General features: G+C 31.0%; 2 protein-coding genes across 7 annotated transcripts; both read right to left on the bottom strand.

Annotated features, from left to right (window-relative positions):
• Positions 1–1,751: 1,751 nt before the first annotated feature.
• LOC101257571 (mitochondrial hydrolase YKR070W) lies at positions 1,752–7,261 on the bottom strand. The gene is made up of 12 exons (XM_004241210.5): positions 6,976–7,261; positions 6,800–6,903; positions 6,042–6,077; positions 4,982–5,055; positions 4,753–4,793; positions 3,842–3,913; positions 3,538–3,739; positions 3,124–3,219; positions 2,966–3,033; positions 2,599–2,794; positions 2,439–2,522; positions 1,752–2,187 (listed from the first exon to the last, which is right to left on the bottom strand). The coding sequence occupies exons 1-12, from the start codon at positions 7,089–7,091 to the stop codon at positions 2,128–2,130; spliced, it is 1,149 nt and encodes a 382-aa protein (XP_004241258.1). The 5' UTR covers positions 7,092–7,261; the 3' UTR covers positions 1,752–2,127.
• A 4,489-nt stretch (positions 7,262–11,750) lies between these two features.
• LOC101254215 (glutathione S-transferase DHAR2-like) lies at positions 11,751–14,983 on the bottom strand. Of its 6 annotated transcripts, none has more exons than XR_011221849.1 (5): positions 14,775–14,983; positions 13,618–13,735; positions 13,379–13,519; positions 12,932–13,082; positions 11,751–12,276 (listed from the first exon to the last, which is right to left on the bottom strand). XR_011221849.1 is itself a non-coding variant. In XM_026031742.2 (4 exons), exons 2-4 carry the CDS (start codon positions 13,699–13,701, stop codon positions 12,169–12,171), a joined length of 333 nt encoding a protein of 110 aa, XP_025887527.2. In that variant the 5' UTR covers positions 13,702–13,735; positions 14,775–14,983; the 3' UTR covers positions 11,751–12,168. The 6 variants fall into 6 exon arrangements, 3 of the variants coding, with proteins under 3 accessions (XP_025887527.2, XP_069155566.1, XP_069155567.1); XR_011221848.1 differs by having other exon boundaries at positions 13,618–13,749; positions 14,775–14,872; XR_011221847.1 differs by lacking the exon at positions 14,775–14,983 and having other exon boundaries at positions 13,618–13,831.
• Between the last annotated feature and the right edge of the window lie 11,759 nt (positions 14,984–26,742).

The raw sequence follows: 26,742 nt of genomic DNA, 5'->3' as shown, positions 1-26,742 counted from the left end.
TAGGGTAGGTTTTGACCAAAGATGTCATTTTCGGTAACCTTGGCTAAATATTAGGGAAAGGAACAAAATTGAAACTGAACACAACAAAGAGAGGCGAAAATCAGCATAGAATTAATAATATAAGTCCACCAGAAGAAAAAAATAATTTTAAAAAACCGATTGTCAGAATTAAAATTATTCTCCGTGTAGTAGAAAAAAAAACAAATAAAACTTGATCATTACCAAAATGTACGTGTTTTGTTTGATTTATTTTATGATTCGATTTGGTATTTTGGCTTATCTCCAATACTTCTACTCAAATTTCTTTTAACAAAATGTTCTCTACCAACTGTACTTCTTCATTTTCTATTTTGTCAGGAAAAGGACTTGTACATTACTATATTGATTTTTTTTATGAAAAAAAAACAGCCGCGGCACAGCTGTAAAATAAAAATATTGAATTCTGAGAAAGAAATAAAAAGATAAAAATGATATTCAATCAGCTACGTCTCTGGATATTTGGTATAGTCTTGTTCTGTCGATCCACCAAATCCAACTATATATTGACTATTTTAATTTTTCATGATAAGAAAAAACACAAAATGAATGAATATATAACCTACAACACACAACACATTCGAACCTTTTCATTCTTAAATATAATATTAAAAAGTGGATAAAAATGTTAAGAGACATGTTGTGAAATTGGTTTGTGAATTCGCAATTCATAAGTCGCATTTCTCAAACTATGCCCTTAATTTAAACTCAAAAGAAGACGATTACGAATCACCTAAACAACATACATTAAATTAACTTATATGGATAAGTATTATTGACTGAAAGTTGTAAAGGTTGTAGAGCTGGTGCAGCATGTACTATCTCATAAGGAGATCAGAGATCGATTTTCTTTGACAATGGTGGAATTTGTTAGACCAAACTTGCCAAAATATGATTTATATCTTTTATTTAATTTACAAATTGTTAATGCTGATTAACTGCAAATGAACTGACAAATAAGAGTGCATGTATAGTTGCGTCTAGTTTACAAATTTCTGATAATCAACATTTTACAATTGTAATTAAGACTGAAACAAAGGTGATCGTTTTTCTTTTAAAATTTGTTAGCAAAGCTAGCTACTGGGCACTAGTCAAACAATTAATCTTGAATTGTTGCAACTAAATGGAATGACTTTTTTTTTTTATGAAAATGACTCACAACTATAATTGAACTTTTAAATGCAAAAGTAGCTATTCATATGCAGCGCCATGCATTTTGTTTTTTATTAAGTTGTTATTTTACGTATTTATAGATTTGAAAGATATTTGTAACACTCCAGATGTCTTATGATTTATTAGTGAATCTATATAATATTATTATCTCCTTCTAGATTTTTTCCCGACCAAGATTATAAATTTAGAAGATTTGTCACCCCATAATCTTTTTTCTTATTTTAAAAGAAAAAACGAATCTGAAAATATCAAGACATAAGTCAAAAATCAATTACTATTTTCTAAAATAAAGGAGTTGGTACCTCCAACTACTTAAAAATAAAATAACATAGCTACCACTTGATAGGAATTCAAAAAATCTTACTGATACAAACCACTTGAGAGCTTTTTATAATCATGGCCAATGAGCTTTGGTCTCACTATAGTGAATGTACTCTAATTCTAACCAGCTGTTGCAATTTGCTGGCCGTATACTCATTGTTGATATTGATACTATCTTTGGTCCATTTTATTTGTATTTTTAAGCACCCCTAACAAAAACATTTTGAAGCTTTAATCATATGGAGTATTAACAATGACATTCTGACAAAAACAGATATCAAGATCGTTTACAACAAGAAATGATCTGGAATATGAATCAACTGGAATCTGGGAGTGACATGTTAAAATGTTCATGTAACTTTACTCTCAGATCTAAGAATCAGGTTTGTCGCACCTGTTTCTTCAGCAGGTGCAGAGCTCTCACCAATGCTTTATTGCAAATAAGAATAAATTGAAAAGAAAAAAAAAATCACACGCCAAAAAGAGGCATATAAATGTCTACTTGTAAAGCTAGGACGACCACCATCTTCCTCATGGAAATTAGTCCGATTAACATATCTAAGGTAAAAACACGGTGACAATTTTACCAGATGTGCATCATAAGATACACTCCTTGCTCAAAATGTAGTCTACTGCTTCTTCCACAGTGTCAACAACCTGCAACAAATGAAGATCATGATTGGGCAATGCGTCCTTAGTGAACATCGTTATACTTGCTTAATGGCGGTCCATAAATGGACCATACTGAAATATTTGAGTGGATACCATCCAACCACTTATTAGCTATACAAATTAATTTTTCAGATCGAGTGGGTGATAGCAGAGGGTATTAAAGAGAAAGCAGTTATACATTATTGTATAAAAAAAAAAGTAGATGCAGTCATAGGTCAAAGATGTCATCTACTCACCAGATCTGCTGGAAAATCGTCATGATTTTCTTTCCCCTTGAAGACACCAGTTCTTGTCAAAATAGAGAACCAAGGACTTCCAGCCTAAAAGGTAAGATTCAGAATTATATGCAGTTCATGAAATAGCTGAGTAGCAGCTTAAATAAATCAGAGAATAAACCTGTCGAGCTCCTTTGATATCAACTAAGGGGTTATCACCAATCATATATAAGGTTTTGAAAAGCTGCTTTCTTCCATCAACCTGATGGTTAGTGTGACATGATTGTAGAACATGCATCAGAACTGTCTCCGCATTTTTAAATACAGAAGGATTTGGTTTCCCATATGACGTATACTTCAGAGCAGCAGGATGGATACTGCAACAAAAACTAGTCTCAGAAGTGCATTACTACAAGGTGCAGTTTCTTTTACATCATCTCTATACCCATCTTAGAATGGATACTGCAACAAAAACTAGTCTCAGAAGTGCATTACAGCAATTATCAGATATTATATCAAGTCTCAAGATATTTGGAAATGAGTCTCACGCATTGAAGACGGATTCTACTGCAATTCTGAAAGCACCCATGCCAAGTCTTTCGGATGGAAACAAGGCCTAGAGTGAAAGTTAGATAGCAAAGGTCACATTCTCTATGAATATGTCAAGGAAAGCAAGGACAATCAGATCTATTTAGCATTGGAAAACCTGATAGGCAAGGTCATCATTTGCAAAAAAGAGTGGTGGCTGATGTGCAATATCTTTTCCTGGCAGCCCTCCAGTCCTTAGAATGTCACAGAGAACCTAAAATTGAATACTCTAGTTAAAATTGAAAAACTACAATAGGTGGAGGGAAAGCAAATTTGAGCACATTAATTTTATGTAGTAAGACATGGAGATGCATGCAAATGCACAAAAAAATCAAGAAATAAAAGGAACAGACAAGAGATTTCTTGGAGTTGGATGAATCTGATAGGGACTCCACAATAAGACTTCACAAATCAAAGGGAAACATAGATTATGAAATACAAAATACATGGAAAAAAATTATTGGCCAACTATTGAAGGATATATCTGATTGACAAGTTGAATCTGCAAATCACTAATTATAAAGAAGAATACCTGAATGTCCCTGCTCCAATCAACAGAATCGCTAACAACAAAGACCGCCGCCACTCTCTGCGAGCATGGATCATTGCTCAAAGCTATATGCTTAGAATTGCTACTCTGATTACCATCCAGCTTGTCTGTCCATTTTTTGTATTGTGCCAATGGGTCAATGTTGTCAAAATAAGATGCATACTCATCTATGGAGAGAACATTTCTGAAATTTAAAGCATAGTAGTATATCACTGTTGAAATTGTTAAGCATTTGAGGATTGCACTCTCAACCTACATCTATAAAGCGCAAAGCCAGGGAGCTTACTTAAAACCATATTCAGACATCACTTCAGCGGGTTCTCCTTTTCCAACAGCAACAATACGCTCATTCTCAAATCTGTTAACATGGATTTAACTTATTAAAAACAACCAAAGCAAATTTTGATCTTTCAAACTTGAGATTTCTTATCAACATAAACAGGTTTAGTTCTAGAAGATAAAGCCTTGTAACCTTATGGTATCATCCTGAAATCTATATTTGTAATATATAGGTTGAATCCCACGCTTACACTTTAGGCTCTTAACTTTGGTTGTTGTGCCTGTATCTAACACTTCTCAATTCTGATACACGATGCACCAACAAACACTCAAGTAGCCAAACAATAGCTTCTAGCTTTAGCAAGTCATTAAAATTAATACATAAAATCACATAATAAATGAGATAAGTAATTTCTGGTTAAGGCATTATTTCTTCATTCAAATTGAATATCCATACTAAAACATTTCTAGACATCCAACTTGGGACAGGAGAAAATTTTACGTGCACTTCCTAATTCAGCTCTATAAGACGAATTAAATGGATAACCATTTGCTAAGCTTTTTCTTTTCTTTCTTTTATTCAAACAAGACAGCCATTATTTAAATTGTTGTTATGTTGATTATTCATAAGTGATCAATTTATTGAAGACCTGCTGGTACTTCTATCAACTAAGCTATGTCCTACTTTCAAATATGTGGAGTTGGCATACTGGTAATCAAGCCACAAGCCTTTTAGATGCTTCCAAAGTTTATTGCTATTAATTTCATTTCAGAAGAAAGCACATCCTTTTGCATAATATTTTGTATAAGAAAACCTGCAGGTAAGAAATAGCTATCTTTGTGTTTTTTCTACTAACTGTTCTTTATTATATTTGAATGCGGAAGATGGGGAATGAAATCTAACAAACAAAAGATTACCTTCTCATCAACTGTTTGAACGGTGAATGCCCTTGTATAACCTGCAGATCCATTCAAGCAAACAAAATGCATGAGAGACTTGACGCATGGAGCAAGTAGCACATCATAGGACTACCAACTCATGAAAAGATCCAATTGTTGAAGAAAAAGAGCAGATTATAATCAAGACAATACTAGTTTTTGATAATCAGAAAGAACTTCATCACTATGTCTCTCAGAAGTTGTATACCTGTAAAGGTAGGATATTAACATCCAACAAACTTCCCAACTCCTTTGCTCTTTTAGATTCAGGAACACCACCTCCTATTGAATATAAAAAACCGCATTAAGCCCCTTATGTCTGAGAAAGTAATAGGCTATCAAAATGCATGCCTACTACTCCAAAATTCAGAACAGTAGGTTATAATAACGTTGCAACAATATGTCATAGAAGGAAAAATGAATCATTTACATAGGAGAACGAGTCTATGATGAATGAACATTTACTGTGATTCTACTAAGCGAAAGATGCCACTCCACCTTTTTGGCATTATTTTTCACCCAATTGCTATCATTAGATCCAGTAAAAGAGCTCCATCAATAAACCTAATTCTTTTTTTAAAAATAAGTTTATCGATAGACCTAATTCATGTTCACCTGATGCATAAAACACATGAAAAAAGTGCACGTCTCTTTTATTTCACTCAATTTTGCTAGGTATAAGAAGTGGAAACCAGAGAAAAAAATGAATGCAAATGTGAAACCAGCATGGAAGCTAATCGACTTTGGAATGTCCTAATAAAGAGATATTTCTGTAGCAAATCCAGCACTCATCTCCCTATGAAATTAGGAACCAAATACACCGATGACATTGGGTTTTATATATTCATAGAACTGCCAAAATATATTCATTGGGGAGAGAACTAACATCCTATGAGTCATCAATGGTTTAAGGGATATTGGTATCAACAACTTCAACCACCTAAAAATCTCTTCTACAATACTAACTTCTCATTTCAACAAGGATTATCATTATCCACAAACTATTGTTATGTGTGAGAGTTTGGAAAAAGTAGGTCAGTGAAACCCAAATCAACGTTACAGGAAACTACAAGTTAATATACCCTAGTTCGTTGAGATATATATCTTCTAAAGCCATGATCCATCCTATTCCAGAAATTGATACGAAGAACATAAATAATTACATTTACGGCACTGTTACGTTAAGTAGCTAAAGAATGAAGGCACGAAAACCAGTTGCAATGCTACAAATGGATGTTGAACAAGAACAGGTTACATCAACCACTCACCATTGGTCAAGAATACATAGGGAACCTTCAGAGTGCCTGCACAATGTAAAAGCTACTGAAGTTAACCTACCTGATCTAGGCTGCCAACAAAAAGTTCCTATATATTGCTCCAAGCCCATAAAAGTATGAATCAGTAGTATTTAGATGGTAATGCTACAACATGCCAGAGCGGAGGACAACTTGAAATCACAAGATCGATAACATTGTCTAAATATTGTTAAATCGTGTGATTACAGATATTTTTCAGGGAAAAATCACTCCAGTGCATCACTTTCCCCCTTTTGATGGAAATTTTCTACAGTTCTTGATAACTGAACATTGAAAAATGACTTTGCTAATAAATATAGTTTCTTCAAGCATTTTCTATCATGCCAAATACATCAACAATTAAGAAAAAATATGAAGCTGGTAATAAATGGAAAAGAGAAATGAATGTGTGCTAGAGCTTATTCTGGAATATCTTTCTCATATCCTCTTGCATCAACCGCGACGCCTTATAAGAACATGAATATTTACTAAACTCTCGCTAAAAAAAATTGAACATCAAATCATCATACTTGTTTATTTTACCACATCCAGTACACATTTTACATTATACATATCAACAGATTGTTATCTCAGCATTTTCATAATAAGTAGGCACCTACAATTCCTAAGTTGTAGCTAATAATATTCTTAATTTCATTTGCACTCTTGTGACAAACATTATACAGTCACAAAAAGATAATCTAGATGTGTTAGTCGAAACGACACCGTACCGGAATCATCATAGAAGCGTTTGAGAGCTCGAGGAGAGCCTCCGATAGGGTTGCTCCCACGGAGCAAAACGCCGTCAATGTCGAACGCTACGCCGAATGAAGCTCTGCATCAAGAGATTATGGATTTTCATAAAACTATAGCAAAAACACATAAGAGATAGAGATAAATTAAGTACGGATTTGAAGAGGAGTGAAGATGACGATAGAAGAGAGGCGAAGATAGTGAAGGAGTAGCTGTGCTTCGGATCTGCGAAGAAGAGAGCTTTCTTCTTAAAATCTGAAGAATTTTCATCTCCTCTTTTTGATTGTGTTATGTTATCCCCTTTGTCCTGAATCTTTTCAACAATAAAACCCGATTGGTTTATTGGACTGTATTTCACTTTCTCAAACTTTAGTGGTTTCCGCAGAATTTTATAACTTTAAAAAAAAAATTATCAAAAATTAAAAAAAAAAAAGTGTTTTGCAATGCGTAGTGATTGAACCTTATATTAAGCCATGAAATTTTATTTTTTTTTACTTTAACAATTACCTATAGTATTAAAGTCAATTACAAATTATAAATTTATTAGAGAAATTCATTTTTTTCGTGAGAGTACAAGTAGAACAAACTTGTATTAAAAGAGATTTAATTTTTATATTTTATCATGTATTTTTTAGTTTTTGACTTAATAAATAATACATTTATATCGTAAATAAAAAAATTACAACGAGTATCATATGAAAACCCATTGTTTCAAAATGATTATGTTGCCGAACTTCAAAACATTATAGCAAAGTCTCTAAATTTGATCCATCACAAAGAAAAGATAGAAGGTTGTGTTTTATATGATAGAACTTGTTTTACCAATTTTCATTAAGAAATTATTATTAACACCGAAAAACTTCATATATTACAGTAAAAGCAGGATAAACAATCAAATTTACAAGAGCCTATTGAAAATTCAAGTTACTTAATTGCTAACTCCCCTCACTTCAATTATCAGTTCATATAATGAACTTTAACAATACTCCAATTAACTGAAGCAAAAGAGGAGAAACAGAAAACTGTAAACAGGCTTAGTATTACACATAGAAATTGAAAAGGAAACAAATCGAATCATCATAGCCTTGAGACGAAATCGAAACGAATAATCCAAGCGAAGACACCTCCACCTCCAATCTTAGCTCGGATTAAAATCACATCACAGGGTAAATATAAAACCACTTCTGATCCGACAGATTCAAACAAGTATTTTCAAGGGAAGCCAGTGAAGAAAACAGGGGAACATAAAATTCCCACATCCAACTGAGAATTTGGTCAGCGCATCTCTGTGATTTCACCTATCAGAATCGTACCCACTAGGGGTTGCTGTTGATGGTGTCGAGGACCCGGACCGTCCCCTTTCTGATCGACTCCTCATGGAAGCCAATCCAACAGCTGATATCACCATAGATTTCAAAATATTCTTTGTGATTTGTCCCCTTCTTGGAGGAAACCATAGGTTCTGGTTTGACTTGATAGCTGATTTTTCCATAGACATGTTTTTTTGTTGGTTTTGATCAATTGTCAAGAAAAATAAAGAGGATTTTGTGTTTGAACAGGACAGAGTAAAACGGAGCTTTTTGAATATGTATTAGAGATTCACTAAATGAAGAGGCTGGTGATTTATGTAAAGGAGAGCAAGGACACCTTTATAACAGTTCAAAAAAGGACCAAATTGCAAAATTCCAGTTACTTGGCTCACAAGGCTCATGTGGAGTGGATATTCAAGAAATTCACATCTGGCGTTTTGGAGTGCTTACGTGGACTCTGAAATGGTCCACTCCAACTAATGTACAAAAGTTGACACCTGTAGTTTTTTTACTTTTCTCATTTCAATTTATTTGATATTGTTTCACTCAAAACGCTCACTAACCATTTACTCTGTACAACAACAAAATCATTTCATTAAATGAAAGTGAATTTCAAAATTAAATTATTTTTAATTATGAAAAAAGTCATTTCTCAGGAGATGGACCAAAAAAAAAAAAGTGTAAGCAACAGAGAGGGTATGGTACTAATTTTGAAAAGGTTCATTAGGTTGGAAAAAAGAAGAAAGGTTCATAGATATGAAAACATTCATTGTCGAACTGAGAAAATAAATTGAAAAGGTTCATATAGTTGAAAGGTTCACATTTGAAATCCATATGTTAAATTGGTGACAAAACAGCAGTTCATAGAGTTGAAAAATCATATTGATAAATTGAGGTTCAAAAGGTTCAAATGGTTCATTGAATTGGAAGGTTCAAAACTTGAAATGGTTCCTTTAACAAGTCAATAAAGATCTTGTAACGCTGCCTTACACCTTTCACATTATAGAAAGCTTTCTATGTTTAGTTTCACATTTCTTGAGGGAATTTGTTGGGGCTTTCTTGTATGAATAAATTCATTTTTATGAGCTAATATTTGTGATTAATTAGGTTTTATGTCTATTTTTAATACAATATAAAATAGGAAAAAGGGTCTAATATGTTCCTAAACTATTTGAAAAGGTTTAGATATTGCCCGTTTAAAATTTGGTCCATTTATACCCTTGCCGTCCAACTTTTGCTTTACATATGCCCTTATGGCTGTTTATTGACCAACTTGAAATATTCAACTTATTTTACTTTTCCTTGAATGCCAAATGGATTTTCCTCATAATTTATATATATTATCACTTGACATTTATATTAAAAGACAAAGGGGTCTCTTATGCCCTAACTATTCGACCCAATTTTAAAACACATATCCGTCTTTTAAATGATTCAATTATGCCCCTAATCCGGCTCATATATGTGTGAATTATTCTGATATTTATATCATCATCGCCTGCTGCAACTTGTAGTTGTGCCTGTAACGTTGTTGCGGTGAATTCCTCCGCTCTAGCCCTTGCCTGCCAGGTTTACGCCTCCAGCTTTGCGTTGCGCCGAAACGCTTTTCAAACCTCGACTTCCTTTTCCTTCAGTCGTCGTGCCATTGATTCCTCGGTGGTTCCAATTAGAGCACGATAGTGTTCGCCTTTTAAATGGTTCAATTATGCCCTAATCCGACCCATATATGGTATTTAAAAAAAGGGGTCGGGTTATATAGATTATTTAAAAGACGGGTTGTATATGTGTTTTAAAATTAGTTTGGATAGTTAGGGGCATAAAAAAACACTTTCTTTTAATATAAATGCCAAGTGATAATATATAAAAAGGATGTGGAAATCCATTTAGCATTTAAAGAAAAGTAAAATTAGTTGGATATTTCGAGTTGACCAACTAACACCCATAAAGGCATATGTAGACCAAAAGTTGAAAGGCGAGGGTATAAATGGACCAAACTTTAAACGGGGATATATTTAGTTATCTAGACCTTTTTGAATAGTTTAGGGGCATATTTGACCCTTTTCCCTTGAATATAAATGTCAAGTGATAATACATAAAAATGACGTGGAAAATCCATTTGGCAATTTAAATAAAAGTAAAATGAGTTGGATATTTCGAGTTGGCCAACTAACACCCAAAAGGGCATAAGTAGACCAAAAGTTGGACGGCGAGGATATAAATGGACCAAACTTTAAACGGAGGGTATATCTAAATCTTTTCGAATAGTTTAGGGACATATTTGACCCTTTTCCCTATAAAATAAGGTCCTGAATTTGCTATGTTAAATTTTACTGTTATATTATTTACGCTCTAGTTATTCAATTTTGGATGTATGGAAGAATGTTAATTTCCATATTCGTTGAGAGGATGAGTTCTTACATGTTCTTGGTTGATAATCTATTAGCTTTTATGATCAAATTAGTTTTAAGTCCATTTCTAAAAATTGAAGTGCATATAAACGTAACCAAAACCCATTTTAATGGCTAATAGTCTTTTTGGTTCAGTCGTCGTCTATTATTATTGTTTCACATTATTAACAAAAAAGCAATTTAGATTCAATTTAATATTTTTATTGTCTCAATTTTAGTGACATCCTTTTTTATATTAGTCCATTTCATTGTTCTCATTTTCTTATTAGACTAGGGAGAGATAGCCCGTGCAACAATAATATTCATTGGGTCTCTGTGTCTGTTTCTCTGTTCAGATGATATCCTTTTTGTCACCACATCCTTTAATTTGACTTGTGCAACAAATACTACATGCCTTAAAAGTTGTTAATGAATCAACAACAGTTCAACTATGGCTTACATTATCTCTACAAGTATCTATCCGAATAAAAGTCTACATGCTGTAATGCTAATGTGCAGTAAATTAGTTTGGTAACAACAGTTATACTGACCAAGAGACTAATTCAAAAATCTTAGAATTTGAGAAGCTAAGGCCAGAAAATGAAAGATAAAATTCAACGAAACTCAAGAAAAATGTTGAAAAGAAGTACTAATAGTAGAGATTTTGAAGAGAACCGAGGTAAAGGAAATAAAATATAAGCATAAGATAGTGGTAGCATAATAGCAATACCAAAAACTGGCTTATATATATGTTAAACAGAACAACAAGAGTTGCCTTTTCTTCAGAACACATCCTATACATTTTACTTTTGTCAGTCCTCATGAACAGTACTTGATATATCAAGTGGACATGAAATAGAAAACTCAAGAACACGTTATCGGACAGCAAGGGATTTGGGATCATAAACAAGCACCCACAGTATGCCCATTACCGCAAGTTGCATGCTTCTCCCGGGAATTTGCATCAGGGAATTCTATATTTCTATTGATAATGAACGAGGAACTTCCAATTTGTTTGCAGAATGAAAGCAGCATTTAATAGCAAACTCCAACAGGGAACCAACGCCTTCTTTACAAACTAAATAATTGCCTCTTTTTGTAAAGATTATGTTACCCTTGTGGTTCCTCCAAGGAATAGTGACGAACATTTCATCTTACATGAATGGCTCACTTCACCAGCATATATAGTAAACTATTGCTCACTTGCACAAATTATTATAAGTATCACTTGATTTTAGAACCTTGACATTTGACTTAAAAGAATTAAAAGGAATACAATCATTAAAATTTGATTCTTACTAAAAAGAATACAATCATTAAAATTTGATTCTTACACCTGCAAATTATTTATTACAAAATAGCAAGGACTAAAGGTTCCATCTGTAGCAGGAGACTTAACTGTACCATGTTTGATTATTGCATTCTAACGCTATACCAAGAGGTTTCTTTACCGTTGAAGAGAATGAAATCAATGGTCATAATACACCATCAGTGGTGCCATCAGGACTCTTAGCAAGCAATTCTATTTTTCTTTTTCTCCTCATACTTTTCTGCTGGAGAATCAAACAAAACTTCAGCACCTACGACACCAGCCAAATCAATAGAATGGTGATCCTTCATACTCATTACTTGACAATCTCATCATTTGCATTACGGCCAATGTGTCAAATAAATAAAGACAATTTTCATCTCTACAACGACAGAAGCTGCAACATCCCTCGAATAGAACAAGAAACACGACATATTTCCAACGAAATCCTACACCCCAAAATTCAGAAAGCAATCAGTGCCGAACGAAAATGTTTGTTGTGCAAGTTTTCTACTTTGAGCAATACATCGTGTAGCCATTGTTCAATTAAGAAAGCTCATAGTATATACACTATTTGCATCCCCACAAATCTCTGTGTGCAAAGCAATATTTTCATAGTAATAAGAAAAATCTCCACCAGTCTAAATCATGCAGAAGGATGAATGGATTGGCAAATTGTAACAAAGACGGGGAAAACATAAAAATGTAGATTTAATATTTGATTCAGTACGTATTGTGTAACCATTTTATTTAAAATGCATACTGCGTTAAGGATAACAAGAAGTAGTCTTTCGTATTTGTTCAATATAAGCATTTGCTTAGGTAATAGGTAGTTCCTTCAAGGAATGTATTAGGAACCATATAATCATCGCAAATATAACAAATCTAATGATTTAGGTTCAAGACATTGCAAAAGATAATCAATCTCACACTACTGAAAATAAGTCAATCGATCCACGAAAAAAAATATATAGAGATTGCATTTATAGAGAGAGATATGAGGACGAACAAGATGGATAGGTGCTTGAGCGACCACTCAAGAAATGCAAAGATGAGGGATATGGTTAGTGATGACGCTATAGCACACATAGAGTTTCTGCTCACATTTGAATCTCAGGATTGCCACACGAAAGAGGCTGGCCCCTTCAGAAGGTGACATAATTGTACTGACAGCTCGACAACGCCTTTTTTCCTAGTTGCCGAAGTAAGGAGGCCTTCCTTTTGGGGTGTCATCAACTTAGATAACTCCGGCCACCTAGTAGTTTAAGAAGAAAAATATAAAAGGTAGCTGGCAAAAGCTACTTTTGGTATTGAAAATCATCACATTTACTATTAGGTTCGAATGATCAAATGAATTTGAATCATTACAACAGTGACAACTATACATATATATATATATAATGTGGTTATTCTTTTAAATACAAAAACATTTCAACACACCGATAAGGCATAAACAAATTACTCCAGCGCAAAGATGTTCTCAAAACCCATAGAAAAGCAGATACCAGCCATGCACGCACAGAAGGACACGGAGAGAAACAGATTGCATACCTTCATGTAATTACGCACGTGAGTCAAGCTTTCAGTCACACTCCACTTCTTGAAGTGTCCAAGAGCCACCTTGAGATGGTACAGTTTTGGAGCCAAGCTCATATCAACTGAACAAACATTCTGCCCATTGACATATGGTCCCTGATGAAATTCACAGCCAATTAAAGGATCATCGTAAAAATTAGAGATGAATACATTTAAGTTAAACATATCAGACAGTTCAATGTAAAATAGCATACATGAGCCTTGAGATGCTCTTCCAAAGCCTTCAATTCATCAAAAAGTGCCTGCTCAGTACAATCACTAGAATCCTTGCTCTCCATAAACGATACGAAGTTAGGAAATATTTTTGAGCCCCTGCAATCCCAAAACTAGTTACAAATGATATTCCACCCGTTAATATCAATGAAATAAAAAATCAAACTCCAACAAATGCTAGCTTATTACCATGATGAATCATACAAACACAATATAGAGACAATCATGTAAAAGGAAACACAGGATAGATAAACTAAATAATTACTATGTTCTATATTGAATGTCCAATTTGACTTGGCATGTTAAGAGATGAGAATCTAAAGATGAAGCATATGAAGCACAATGGTAGCCTTTTTTGCTTCTCCAAACAAGTAAGAAAAATGTGGTATTCAGTAAAGTAATGGATAATTAAAATACAAGAGGTGTTGTTTGGTTTAAAAGTTCAAAACAGAGCTTCTGCAGAACTACCTTTAGATTGTTATAAAAACTGTTTTCAACCAAATGCAAAGAAAGACAGATTTTTTTTGAAATTTAAAATCAAATCTCAACTAAGACATTTGAGATAAATGATGAAATCAAAATATGTAAATTCAATTTGAAACACAGGAAGTAAAGTGTTTTTGCTTGATCTAAAGAAAATCAAGCCACAAAAGCAAAGAGAACTATCACAAAACTTCATTTAAATGTAGCTCGCAGAAATCCAAGACGAATTCACTAATTACTTCCCTCCAAGGAATAAAGAACAAAAGGTTGGTGAAATTAACAAAGAAACCTTTCCACATAATTTTAAAGGAAAAACGTCATGTTAAAGTAATTGGATATAGCAACTCCATAAAACACTTTCACTTTTGAATTTTATAAAGAATTCAAGACAAAAAAACCATTAAAAAAAAAACAGAACAGCAAAAATACAAGAATAATGAAAAAATTGAAGGCACAATGATTGCAATTGTTGAAAAGTACAAGAAAAGATGAACATCAATAACAAACTCAAATGAAAAAAAAGGAAATCTTAACACACCCATATTAAATTTGATTAACCAAAGATAAAATTGGGGAAAATTTTTTAGTGCAATTTTAGTTTGAGTAAAACAAAGAGATGCAAAAAATCAAAAGAAAGAATATAGAGAAAGATTACCTAGAATGAATGCTCGAGAAAGGAGATACATTTTGTGAGCAATGAAGTAAGATCTTGAAATAATCAAGACAGCTAAACGTGAGGTGTACATTGAAGACACAAAAGCAAGACACCTAGCTATATTTAAATACTGAAAAGACAAAAATAATCTTCAGTGTGATGATACAGGCATGTTGAAATAGCCTTTTTCTAATAATATAGTAGTATATAAGTAAAGTAATAATTCTACTTAGTAAATTATATATAATCTAATAATGGGTTATAATCCAATCTGTCATACTTTTACTTAATCTTTTTTTTTATGAGTTATTTTCTTATATATAATTAATAACCGTTAGCTATTTTTCTTCTTTATTATAATTTATCAAAAATATATATAAAATTATTTTCTACTATGAATCAATTCTTAAAACTTTGTTTCGATCATTGTTTCATAATGTATTGTATTGCATTGTACTCTATTGTATCGTTTTGTATGGTAGATACAAGTTTGATTAATTTACTAAAAGATCTTTAATTGTTCTAGGGCAGGAGGTTTACTAGATTTAAATAATTAAGGAAAAGGTAAAATAGTATTTTAAAATAGGACAACTTTCACATATATCAAATACAAAATTCAAATTTGTATACTATAGCAAAATTTGCATAATTGCGCTTCGTAGCAAACATATATATGTATAATTCGCTACACATATACAATTGAAAATTATGCCTATTTCGATATACATATATACAAAGAAGCAATTGTAGAATTTGTTGATCCTCTTCATATTTGTATAATTTCGTTGGCAGGCCATTTGTATAAATTCTTGTTAGCCTCTCATTTGTATAAATCGTTGTTAGTCTCTCAATTTAATTGTATGTGTTTGCATATCTATATAAAATTTGAATTTATATACAATTGAATCGAATTGTATAAAACGAGAAAGAGAAAAATTATATACAATTTGAGTTTGTATAAAACGAGAAAGATAGAAAGACAAAGAGACTTGGGCAGAGAAATATTTGCATTGTATAATTATAAGTGTATAGGACGGAGATATATGTATTTGCATGTGTATATACAATTTTCTCTCGCTTTTATACAAACGGAAACACAATTTATACAATTCTATCGAATAAAGTGAGATAGGCGAGCGAGAGAGGGAGGATGGCGAGTGAGAATATGAGGGAGAGAGGTGACCGACAAACAGTTTGTTATGACACAAATAAATCAAACGATAGTTATTGTATTTATATTACATTATTAGTTTGTCATTCTACACAATTATTCCATTAAAAAATTAAGTAAATATATAATTGAAAAAAAAATTTAAGTAACAGTGAGAACACACCAAATCAGTTGTTCCATAAAATAGAGACTTTCATTGGAACGTAACAATAAAATTTAACAATACAATATAATATATTTTAAATAATAATCAAAACAAACATCATATGTATAATAACGATACAATACAATATAATGTGTGATAATGATTTACACAGTGTAAGTTACATATTTCCCTTGTGCTAACTAAAACAAATCAAAAAACCCATTGTGTTACAATTATTAATTTGTCTAAATTAGTTGACAAAGACTGTTGTGTAGTTATTCTTGAGGATTCGATTTGTTGCCCCGGCAGATGGACTGTCCCCACCAAATGTTTTATAGTACAAAAGTGACTAAAGTAAGTCCAAGGAAGTTTCTTTACTAAAATTACTCGCACAACAACAGCATAAGGAAGCCAACAACTCACATTTTGTCAACTCAATTCACACTGATAAAAGATTAAAATAATTACTTTTTAGTTTTTACTCATGTTTGGGTGGTGTCACTTAAATCGAAAAGAGGTAGAAAATTATTTATAAGATAAATTCATGAGTAATAAAATCTTAGTATAATATAAATATGTCATTGAAACTTTATGTATAATTCAAATACTTATGCATTTTTCCTAATTTTAGTAATACCGTCCCTAAGAGTTCATCGTAAAGAAAAATCAACTACTCGTAGTTAGTGTACTAAAATAATTTGGAACAATTTAATAAACATAACAAAAAATTAATAGTGGTATATATATAAGCTAACGAAGGTAAGAGAAAAACATGTTATTTCTTGGTAGCGGAAACAGACAAGTGAAGTGGTACAACAATTATGATATATATACTCTTGCACAGCAAACAAAAATAAACTAAAAGTAGCTAAAACTACCAATTATGATTATAAAGTTGTGTTGTGTAGGTGGAAATGGACAAAAAAACATATTGAATTTTTTAAGAAAATGATAAGAATCAATATTTATTAAGGCTAGCCACTTCATCTTCACGTGGACTAATGAGGCCAATTTTCTTCCCCAAATCACCCATCAACATGACAACTGATTTCAACAGTTTGTTAAAAATCGCAGCTTTAACTTCACCTCGTCTTGGCGGGACACTTATTTTCCGTCCGTTCGTCGCCGGAATTCCCATTTCTGACGATTTTTTATGAATTCTGACAGAGCAAAAAAGCAGAGGTTGGAATTTTGAACAAAGGCTTTTGTGGGGATTGAAGAAAGATAGAGAAGAGGAGAGGATTTTATAGAAAAGTTTTTTGAGTTGCAATTACTTTGCCCACCAAATCTGTCTTTTTGTTATTTATGTTCGCCACCTTCATCATTCAACTTTTCGCATCATTTTCTTACATTTTTAATGATGTGCCGTTTGGAGTATCTTATTCCTTTGGGCATATGGAGTATCTTATTTCTTTAATTTGCAAATAAGTATTTACATTTTTTAATTTAAACGTTACAAAAATAATGCATTCTCAATTTGTTTTTGATTTATGTAATATATCCTTAATTAAATATGATGGAGGGACCAAAAAAAAGTATTAATTTTTTTTTTTTTTTTTACTCTTATAATTAATTCTTTTTGAAAACATTTGCGTATGTGGGTAAAATTTCAAAAAGATTTTTAAGGGGTGAATTAATAAAATTATCTTTCTATTTATGATTTTTAATGGGAAAAAGAACAAATATATTCTTGAACTATCGTAAATGGTATGCAGATATCCTCCGTCATATATTAGAGATATTGGTGTTTCTGCCGTCCAAAAACTAGAGCATATATACGCTTTATACTAACAGACATACACGTGGTCATAATCTTATCCACCGATCCGACATCGAATCGATGGAGAAGATTACGCACATGTATGTCAATATTTAGTCTTCTGTTAGATTAAAGGACATAATATATGCTTTATTTTTTAATGATAAAGACACATACTAAAAATATGACAAAAAATATCTCTATACAATTTATGATAGTTCAGAGTTATATTTATCCTTTTTTTCTTTTTTTTTTAAAAAAAACTAAAAAAGTCAATCCTTGTGCATTATAAAAATAAATATACACAAAAGGAAAGGGAATAAAAGAGGGTCCTATGTAGGACCCTTTTTATCTTAAATCTCCCTTATAATTAAAATAAGGGAAAATTGTATATAATATCAAATTACTAATTTAAATTAAATGTTATAAATGTATTTTGATTTAATTGTACTCTCTAGCAAATTTTAGCTATTTTTGTCACTCTCCTTGGTGGAATCTCGCTCTCCACTCTCGTTTGGTGGCAGTTTCGCTCGTCTTTCGCCTTTTTATACAAACATAAATGTATAAAATGCATTTGTGTTTGTATAAAACGAGAGAAAATTGTATAAATACATATATTTTCATTTTCCTCTCTCCTCTCTCCCAGATTTTGCTCGCCACTCTCCCTAATCTCGCTTGTCACCCTCGCGTCTCTCGCTTATACGAACAGAAACAAAATGAATAAAGTGTGTTTCTGTTTGTATAAAGCAAGAGAAAATTGTATATACACATGAAAATACATATATTGTCGTCCTATACACTTATAATTATATAATAAAAATATTCCTCTGCCCGCCCAGTTTCTTTTGTCTTTCTCTCTTTCTCATTTTATACAAATTCAAATTATATATCAATTCTCTCTTTCTCGTTTTATACAATTTGATTCAATTGTATATTCTCTTTCCAAGTATCTTTCGCCTTTCTCTCTTTCTCATTTTATACAAATTCAAAATTGTATATAATCGTCCTATACATTTATAATTATACAATACAAATATTTCCCCCGCCCAAGTCTCTTTTGCCTTTCTCTTTTCTCGCTTTATACAATTCGTTTTAGACAATTCACTTCAACTGTATATGTATAACAAATTATACATATATATATGTATATTTGCTATAGGACGCAATTATGCAAACTTTGTTATAACATACAAATATAAATTTTGTGTTTGCTATATATAAAAGTTTCCCTAAAAATAATAATTATTCCGTTCATTCCACATCAAATGGATACTTTTTATCTTACACATTGATTAAATCATTAATAGATCAATTATTTTATTATTTTATGGTTTGTTTATATTAACTAGCTTTTAAAAAAAGGAAATTTTTGGCCATTAAAATTTATGTAAATTTTCAAAATACATATTAATTGCATGAGTAAAATAAAAAAATTCTAGCTAAATTTAATAAGTGATTGAATAATATATTTTAAATAAAATATCATTTAATATAAGATGAAAGAAATATTATTTAATAAATAATAAAGATTGCACAATACGAAGTGAATAAGGGGAGTAAATATGATAAAGTCAATGCAGAAAATAATTGTGGCATATTGTCCTTTTCGAACTTCCGAAGCTCACTCACCGAACCTGGGAGGCTAGGACAATGCCCACAAGTCAACGTTGAATAAGTTTTTATTATAGTCAAGTCTCATACAAGACAAAATACTATGTTTAAGCTCTTACGCGTCGATTATTACCACTTATATACTTTTGGATGGTATATATGTCTAACTACAGAGGCAAATCGAGAATTTATTATGGGTGTACTTTTAAAATAAAAGTAATAAATTATAATACGTGAAAATTTATTTATAATATTCAAGATTAATAACTCAATAATTAAGTAAGTGTATCATTTAATATTCTTATAGGATTTTTGCATGCACGCTAGATAACAATATAGATTATATCACATTAATTTTAAAATGTATATATACATAAAATATATATCTTCTTTATAAGGTTAATATTAATGAAAATGACAATCTTGACGCTAATGGCGAGATGGACAGTGACTTTGATAGACAGCAAAATCACAAATTCACGTAGCCTACATTGTAAGCCAGCTGTACTTGGATTCCACGCGCTAAACGTTATAGTGGGGTGAATAACCCTACATGTAAGTGCATGGAAGTTTTGGGTGACTCAAAATAATTTACTATTCTCTTTTCTGTCTTCCTATTCTTTCTATTTCTTAACATCAAATTTTTATAGAAGTTGCTATGGCCCATCTACAACATTACTCCTTCGGTTCAGATTATTTGTCATGTTACACTTTTTAAAAGTCAATTTGATTAATTTTTAAAGTTAAATTAGATCACATTAATTTGATATTTTAAACCAAAAAAAAATTAGATATTCTAAAATTATATGAAAAGTACTATAAATTGCATTTTTTTGCATATTAATATGATGAAAAAATACATCTTAAAATGCTAGTCAAAGCTTATATAATTTAACTCTAAAATTAGACCATGACAAATAATACCGGACGAAGAAAGTAATATTATTGGTCCTTCAAATTTTCCAAACTCTTGTAGGAAAGGAAGAAATTACAAAAAGGAAAAGTAAAGGGGGGAAATTGACGTCTTGTTGCAAGTTGCAAGTCATCAATTAGTACACGTCTTTTTTTTTAAAAAAAGAATTTATAAGATGTTGAAACTCGAAACATTACCTTAGACCAAGTTAATTAAGGACCATTTGTGTGAACCCTTAAAAGATGTACTTGTATATATAGAGAAGATAGATAAATATGCATCAAACTAAGATTAATGTATATATCCATCAGTTAATCGATAGTATCGTTATTCATTTTTACACTGATAAGAAATATCACGAGGCTTAATTAAGTTGATTTCAATTAATCTTAGACTCGAAAAGAGGTTAATTTTTGATAAAAAATGTCACGAGGCTTAATTAAGTTGATTTCAATTAACCTAAGACTAGAAAAGAGGTTAATTTTTAAATTAATCAACTGTTAATGCATCATACGTATATATCAAGCACAAAATTATATAAGCTAATACAATTGATCACAACCCGATAATTTTCATAACGGAGATATTCCACGTAACTCATGTTTCCCAAACAATTCTTTTCTATTTAAGGGATTAAGTTGAAGGAAAAAGAAAAATTAATACTTTTTTTTTATAAATATATATTTTTATTTGTCTGATTTAAAAAAATCAAGAGATGATTTATTTTTTTGTTTCTGATTTACCTTTATTATTAGTGAATAGTGATAATCATTTCTAAAAATATTAAATTAACATATTTAAAAAATATGTCAAAGTTGAATACGGTAAACGTAAAGATGGACGAGTATCAACATTCTTTTTTGTGTAACTTAGTATAATATTATAGTGGGAGTTGACTAAATTAAGTGTGGATATTATAGGTCATTTTTGCACCGAGTAATTAATTGATTCATATCAAAGTCTCGATCAGTTAATTTCCCTAAAGTACTAATACTAATTTTAATCCAGAATCCTGGAAATTCAAATAGATTTTAACTATATATGAGCTATTTATATTTATCCTTTTAAATAGTAACGGTGACCACTAATGAATCTGTCCAACATCCAGTTACATTCATGACCACTTTGCAATAAAATATTAGACACAAACAATGGAATACATAGGACAAAATGATCAACAGAAAAAATAAATTTATATTTGTTGAGAAGTTTGTTAATTGAATATAAATGCATATGGTTTAATTCTCAAAGTTTTTGTTTTGTCAACCACTATAAAACAGGGTAGATCCATAGTATTCATATAAATGGGAAAGCTTGCGATTATTTATTAAGTTGTATACGTTTTCTCTTTCATGTGATAAAAAGTTCAATAAAGAAGTTAACTATTAATACTCTCTCCATTTCAATTAATTAAAAGATAAATGACAGAAATTCACCTTTAAGTTCTCTTAGTACCATTGTCGTCTTCTATTAGTTTTACAAATTCTCAAAATCTCTCATTTTCACGCATCAGATTAATGTATCAGTGCATCAAATTAATATATCTCGCATCACATTAATGTATCTCGTGCATCAGATGAATGTATCTCGCGCATCAAATTATTGTATCATGCATAAAATGTAAGGTATCTTACTTAACGATTAATGTATCTCGCGCATCAGATTACTTTATCAACGCTTATGTTATTGTATTAGTTTAAGGACTTTTTATAATTATAAACTTATAAGAGACAAATGATAATTTTACTTAAAAGTATGTGATTTTTGTCCTTTGCCCATTAATTAAATTGTTGAGATATTTCATACTATTTAAAAAAAGAAGAAGATTAAAACATAAATTAGGTGTATTATAAAGTATTGTCAAATTTATAATTAAAATAACTAAATATTAATTAATAACTAATTTCAATACTAACTAATTAAGGATAAAATTGAAAGAATATTTTAAATATAATCTAAAAAATTACTTAATTAAGTTAATTTAAAAAATAAAAAATATATCACACTATTCAATTATTACGAAACTGCAGGAGTAAAAATTATTAAGTTAACTTCTTATTATTGTGTGCTGAAGTGGACATTGTTAGGACCGGAAAATAAGCAGGTGTAAACGCGGAGGCTAGCAAAGCAAACCTCGAAAGACCACGAGTAAGAAGACAACGAGAAATATACCAAAAGACACAAAGATTTAACGCGGTTCGGTCAATCGACCTACGTCCACAAAGGAGATAAGCAATCCACTATAAACATGAGAGTACAAAATAAAGAGGGAAACAACCTCAACCAATTCACTCGGAATACATGAGAGGTTCACAAATTCTCCCTCTAACCAAAACTCTCAAAGCCCTTAAAACTACATTGTGAATGCTAATTAAGTTAGAAGGAACATGCCTATATTTATAGAGTCCTAAACCTTTTCCTACAAGAATAGGAAAAAGATTAGTCAATTCAAAGGTTTTTCCTACAAGGAAAACCTATTTATGGCAAATAAAACCCAACAAATCTCCCCCTTGGCCTGAATTTCTGACAAAATAATTTTGTCCACCTTCTTTACTTAATCTTTAACAACTTGCTTCTCCTCTCCATAATCTCCTTTACAAAATTTATGTCTCAACACAGAGAACCTCTCTGAAACAATTTCTCCAACAAAATCTTCATTACTGTCAAAAAGGTTGCGGCTAGAACTACACCCGTCAAGATGAACACCTCTTTCTAACCTGGTTCAATCTTCGATTATCGAACCACTGAACCTGACTCCGTCATTGAATCTGGCTCTGATACCACTTGTTAGGACCGTAAATAAGCAGGTGTAAATCCGGAAGCTAGCAAAGCAAACCTCGAAAGACCACGAGTAAGAAGACAACGAGAAATCGGTCAATCGACCTACGTCCACAAAGGAGATGAGCAATCCACTATAAACATGAGAGTACAAAATACAGAGGGAAACAACCTCAACCAATTTACTCGGAATACATGAGAGGTTCACAAATTCTCCCTCTAACCAAAACTCTCAAAGCCCTTAAAACTACATTGTGAATGCTAATTAAGTTAGAAGGAACATGCCTCTATTTATAGAGTCCTAAACCTTTTCCTACAAGAAAAGGATTAGTCAATTCAAAACTTTTTCCTACAAGGAAAACCTATTTATGGCAAGAAATTTAGGGCAAATAAAACCCAACAGACATAGCAACTCTCAAAGCTTATTAATAATTCCATATTCATGGAAGAATTGGGAAGTGCAAAACGATTAGAAAAGTTTATTCGAATTTGATGAGAAAATAAAAAAAATTATTTTAAAATAAACTAGTATTTTTTATTTTTAGTTAAAAAGTATTAAAATTAAAAGAATAAAAATATTTAAAAAATAAAATAACATAGATAAAATATCATTTTAACCAAATTCTAACTAAAATTTCTTGCTATTCTTTTCCCTTTAGTTTAATTCATACCCATGTAAAATATAATAAATACAAGGTATAATTTATTAATTTAACTATTTTTATTAAATATTTTTTCTTAAAATTCAGTACTATTAAAAAGATCATAACACTTATCTTGAGACAATTATTTTTTCCCCAAAAAGCACTTATTTTTCTAATATGAATAGAGTAAGCCACGATGTCAAATTATTCATGATGATCTATAATCATTCTTTAATTATTTAAGGTAAAATATTTGGTAGACTGATTGGTGCGTTAGTCCAAGTCAAATTAAAGGCGCAGCAACATATATTGATCATCTAGAGTCCTGGTTGCATCAGTGCCAGAAAAATGGTACGAGCATTAGAATATGCGGATTTATGGTATCGCAAGTTTATCTAAATTTATTTTGTTAAAAATTACAATATATATATGTGGATCAATTTACTTATGAACAAGCTATATATTGTATATAGAGAGAGAAGCGCATAAGTTGTGATTTGAACTAACAACAATAATATTGATTAAGCAAGTTGAGTCTATTGTATGACCCATCATTATCCATATTTTTCAATTTAAACCCCTCCAGAAATAAATAAGACTAACATAAGAGAATACACGCAGACATTATCCCAACCTTTGACGATATTAATATACCATCTTGTTATATATAACCTGACATTAACTAGCAAACAGAAGTGTTTGAATTTGGTGAACATGTGGAGCCAGAGTTTTTGTTGGCATTTCTGCTTCTTCTGTTCTTGATTTTAACAAGAATTTCCCCAATTTTTGTTGACATTAACCATATAGTCTTTCCCAAACTCTCAAATATTTGAGCCTTAATTTGTCCCCTTCTTGTAGGACACCTTGTTATATGTCCCTTTGGGTTAATTAGAGGAGTAATCGCCATTAATTGAAATTAAATGTGATTTCCAACAAATGTAGAAGGAAAATAATTTTTTGTCTTTTTTAATAAATAAATGAGAATATGAAAGCCAACAAAGAAAGAAAGTGAGTTTATATAGAACCAAAAAGATGAAAGACCGACACTTTTAATTTAGGGACCATAAGCTAAACAGAAACCCAATTACATGATCGCCGACTAGGCCCACAAGAAAAATTATAAAGTAATTTCTCAGAAAATGCATATACGATTTTATTCTCGATAGGTTTGCTTCATCTAGGTGTCGTCTCGTAATTGGATAATATTTAAATTATTCATATAATATTATTTTCTGTATAATTTATACGTTAAACATATTAAAAAATAAGGATACGGTAAATCTTCAAATCTTCTTGCATCCGCGAGCGAAGCTAGGATACGGAAAGAAGGTTTATCCAACCTTTATTGTTAAAAACTTAAATAATATATATAATTATATTTTTATATATGTATATTATATCTAAAAATGTTGAAATTTCTTTAATATATTTATTTATTTATGAATCACTTTAATAAATTTCAATTTAGTTAGTGTTTGATCATAAATTTTCAAATATTCATTGAGTGAAATTTCACTTTTTTTAGAAAATATGATTTATGCCCATAAGTTTTAAAAACCATCAAAATTAACCATAAGTTTGTATTACAAGTCGATTGAATTTTCGTTGCAACAAATAACAAGTAGTGTCCATGACACTAGAGCAATGTGGTAGTTTGGAGTAAGTGCAACAAATATCATTTCATACATCGTGAAATAGACAAAACACATGATTTTGTTACCCTGAGCCAATTGTTCATTACTTTCATCAACAACCATATCATCACTTTCATATTCACTGAATATTTTATCACTACTTTGATGTTCACGTAAAAAAATATGTAATACAACCCAATCAACTACTATAAAAGGTGTATTTGTAAAAGTAAAAGTTTGGTGTAAAATTTCATTTTTCAAAAGATCCCAAATAATGAGATTTGGCCCAAACATTAGAAAAAACTAGTATTTGGGATATTTGCTAAAAATTTATATCAAATAATGATAAATTGTATGGATAAACACTATTTGCTAAATTTTTTCCAAACATTATTGGGAAACTCTCACATATAGCAAACACAAAGTTTATATTTGTACACTATAACAAAGTTTACGCTCCATAGCAAACATGATATGTATAATTCACTATACATATACAAAGAAATCAATTGTATAATTTGCTATACATATACAAAAGAAAGCAGTTGTATACAAATCAATTTTATAATTTGTGCATGTATAAAAACAAGAAAAGAGAAAGACAAAAGAAAATTGGACATATTTGTATTGTATAATTATAAGTGTATAGGACGAACATGTATGTATTAGCAAGTGTGTATACAATTTTCCCTCACTTTATAAAAACAAAAACACAAGCGATAGAGGCAAGGGTGACAAGCGATATCTGGGAAAGGAGAGAGAGGAAAACAAAAATATATGTATATATATAATTTTTTCTCGCTTTATACAAACATAAACACATTTTATACACTTGTATTTGTATAAAAGTCAGTGAAAGCGAGCGAGAGAGGGAGAGTGACGAGTGAAAGTTTGAGAGAGAGAGATGAGTGAAAAATAGTTTGCTACATGGTACAATTAAATTAAAATATAGTTATAATATTTAATTTGATTTATCAACTTGCCATTCTGTATAATTTTCTCAATATTATTTAAAAAATCTATGGCCAAAGCGAACCTTAGAGTTTTACGTACTAAATGAATATATGTGTGGCCCATTTGGTAGTAGAAAGAAAGTCTTTGGGAAAATTGATTTCAAGAGCTTTGACCTCTAATCAAAAGAGAGTGATGTGATTCTAGCTGTGGATCATGAGCTATATATATTTATTTTGTATAGTAAATGAGGCAGAAGACTTTGAAGAGTAATTGCGTTAATATCTGCCTTTCTGGCATCTGATTTTTGTTTTTATTTTTTATGGCTATCGAAATATAAAAATTAAGACTTAAATTTAACA

Source organism: Solanum lycopersicum, chromosome 6, assembly GCF_036512215.1.
Source record: "Solanum lycopersicum chromosome 6, SLM_r2.1".
Classification (NCBI taxonomy): Eukaryota; Viridiplantae; Streptophyta; class Magnoliopsida; order Solanales; family Solanaceae; genus Solanum; species Solanum lycopersicum.
This window is presented reverse-complemented; position numbering and strand designations above follow the sequence as displayed.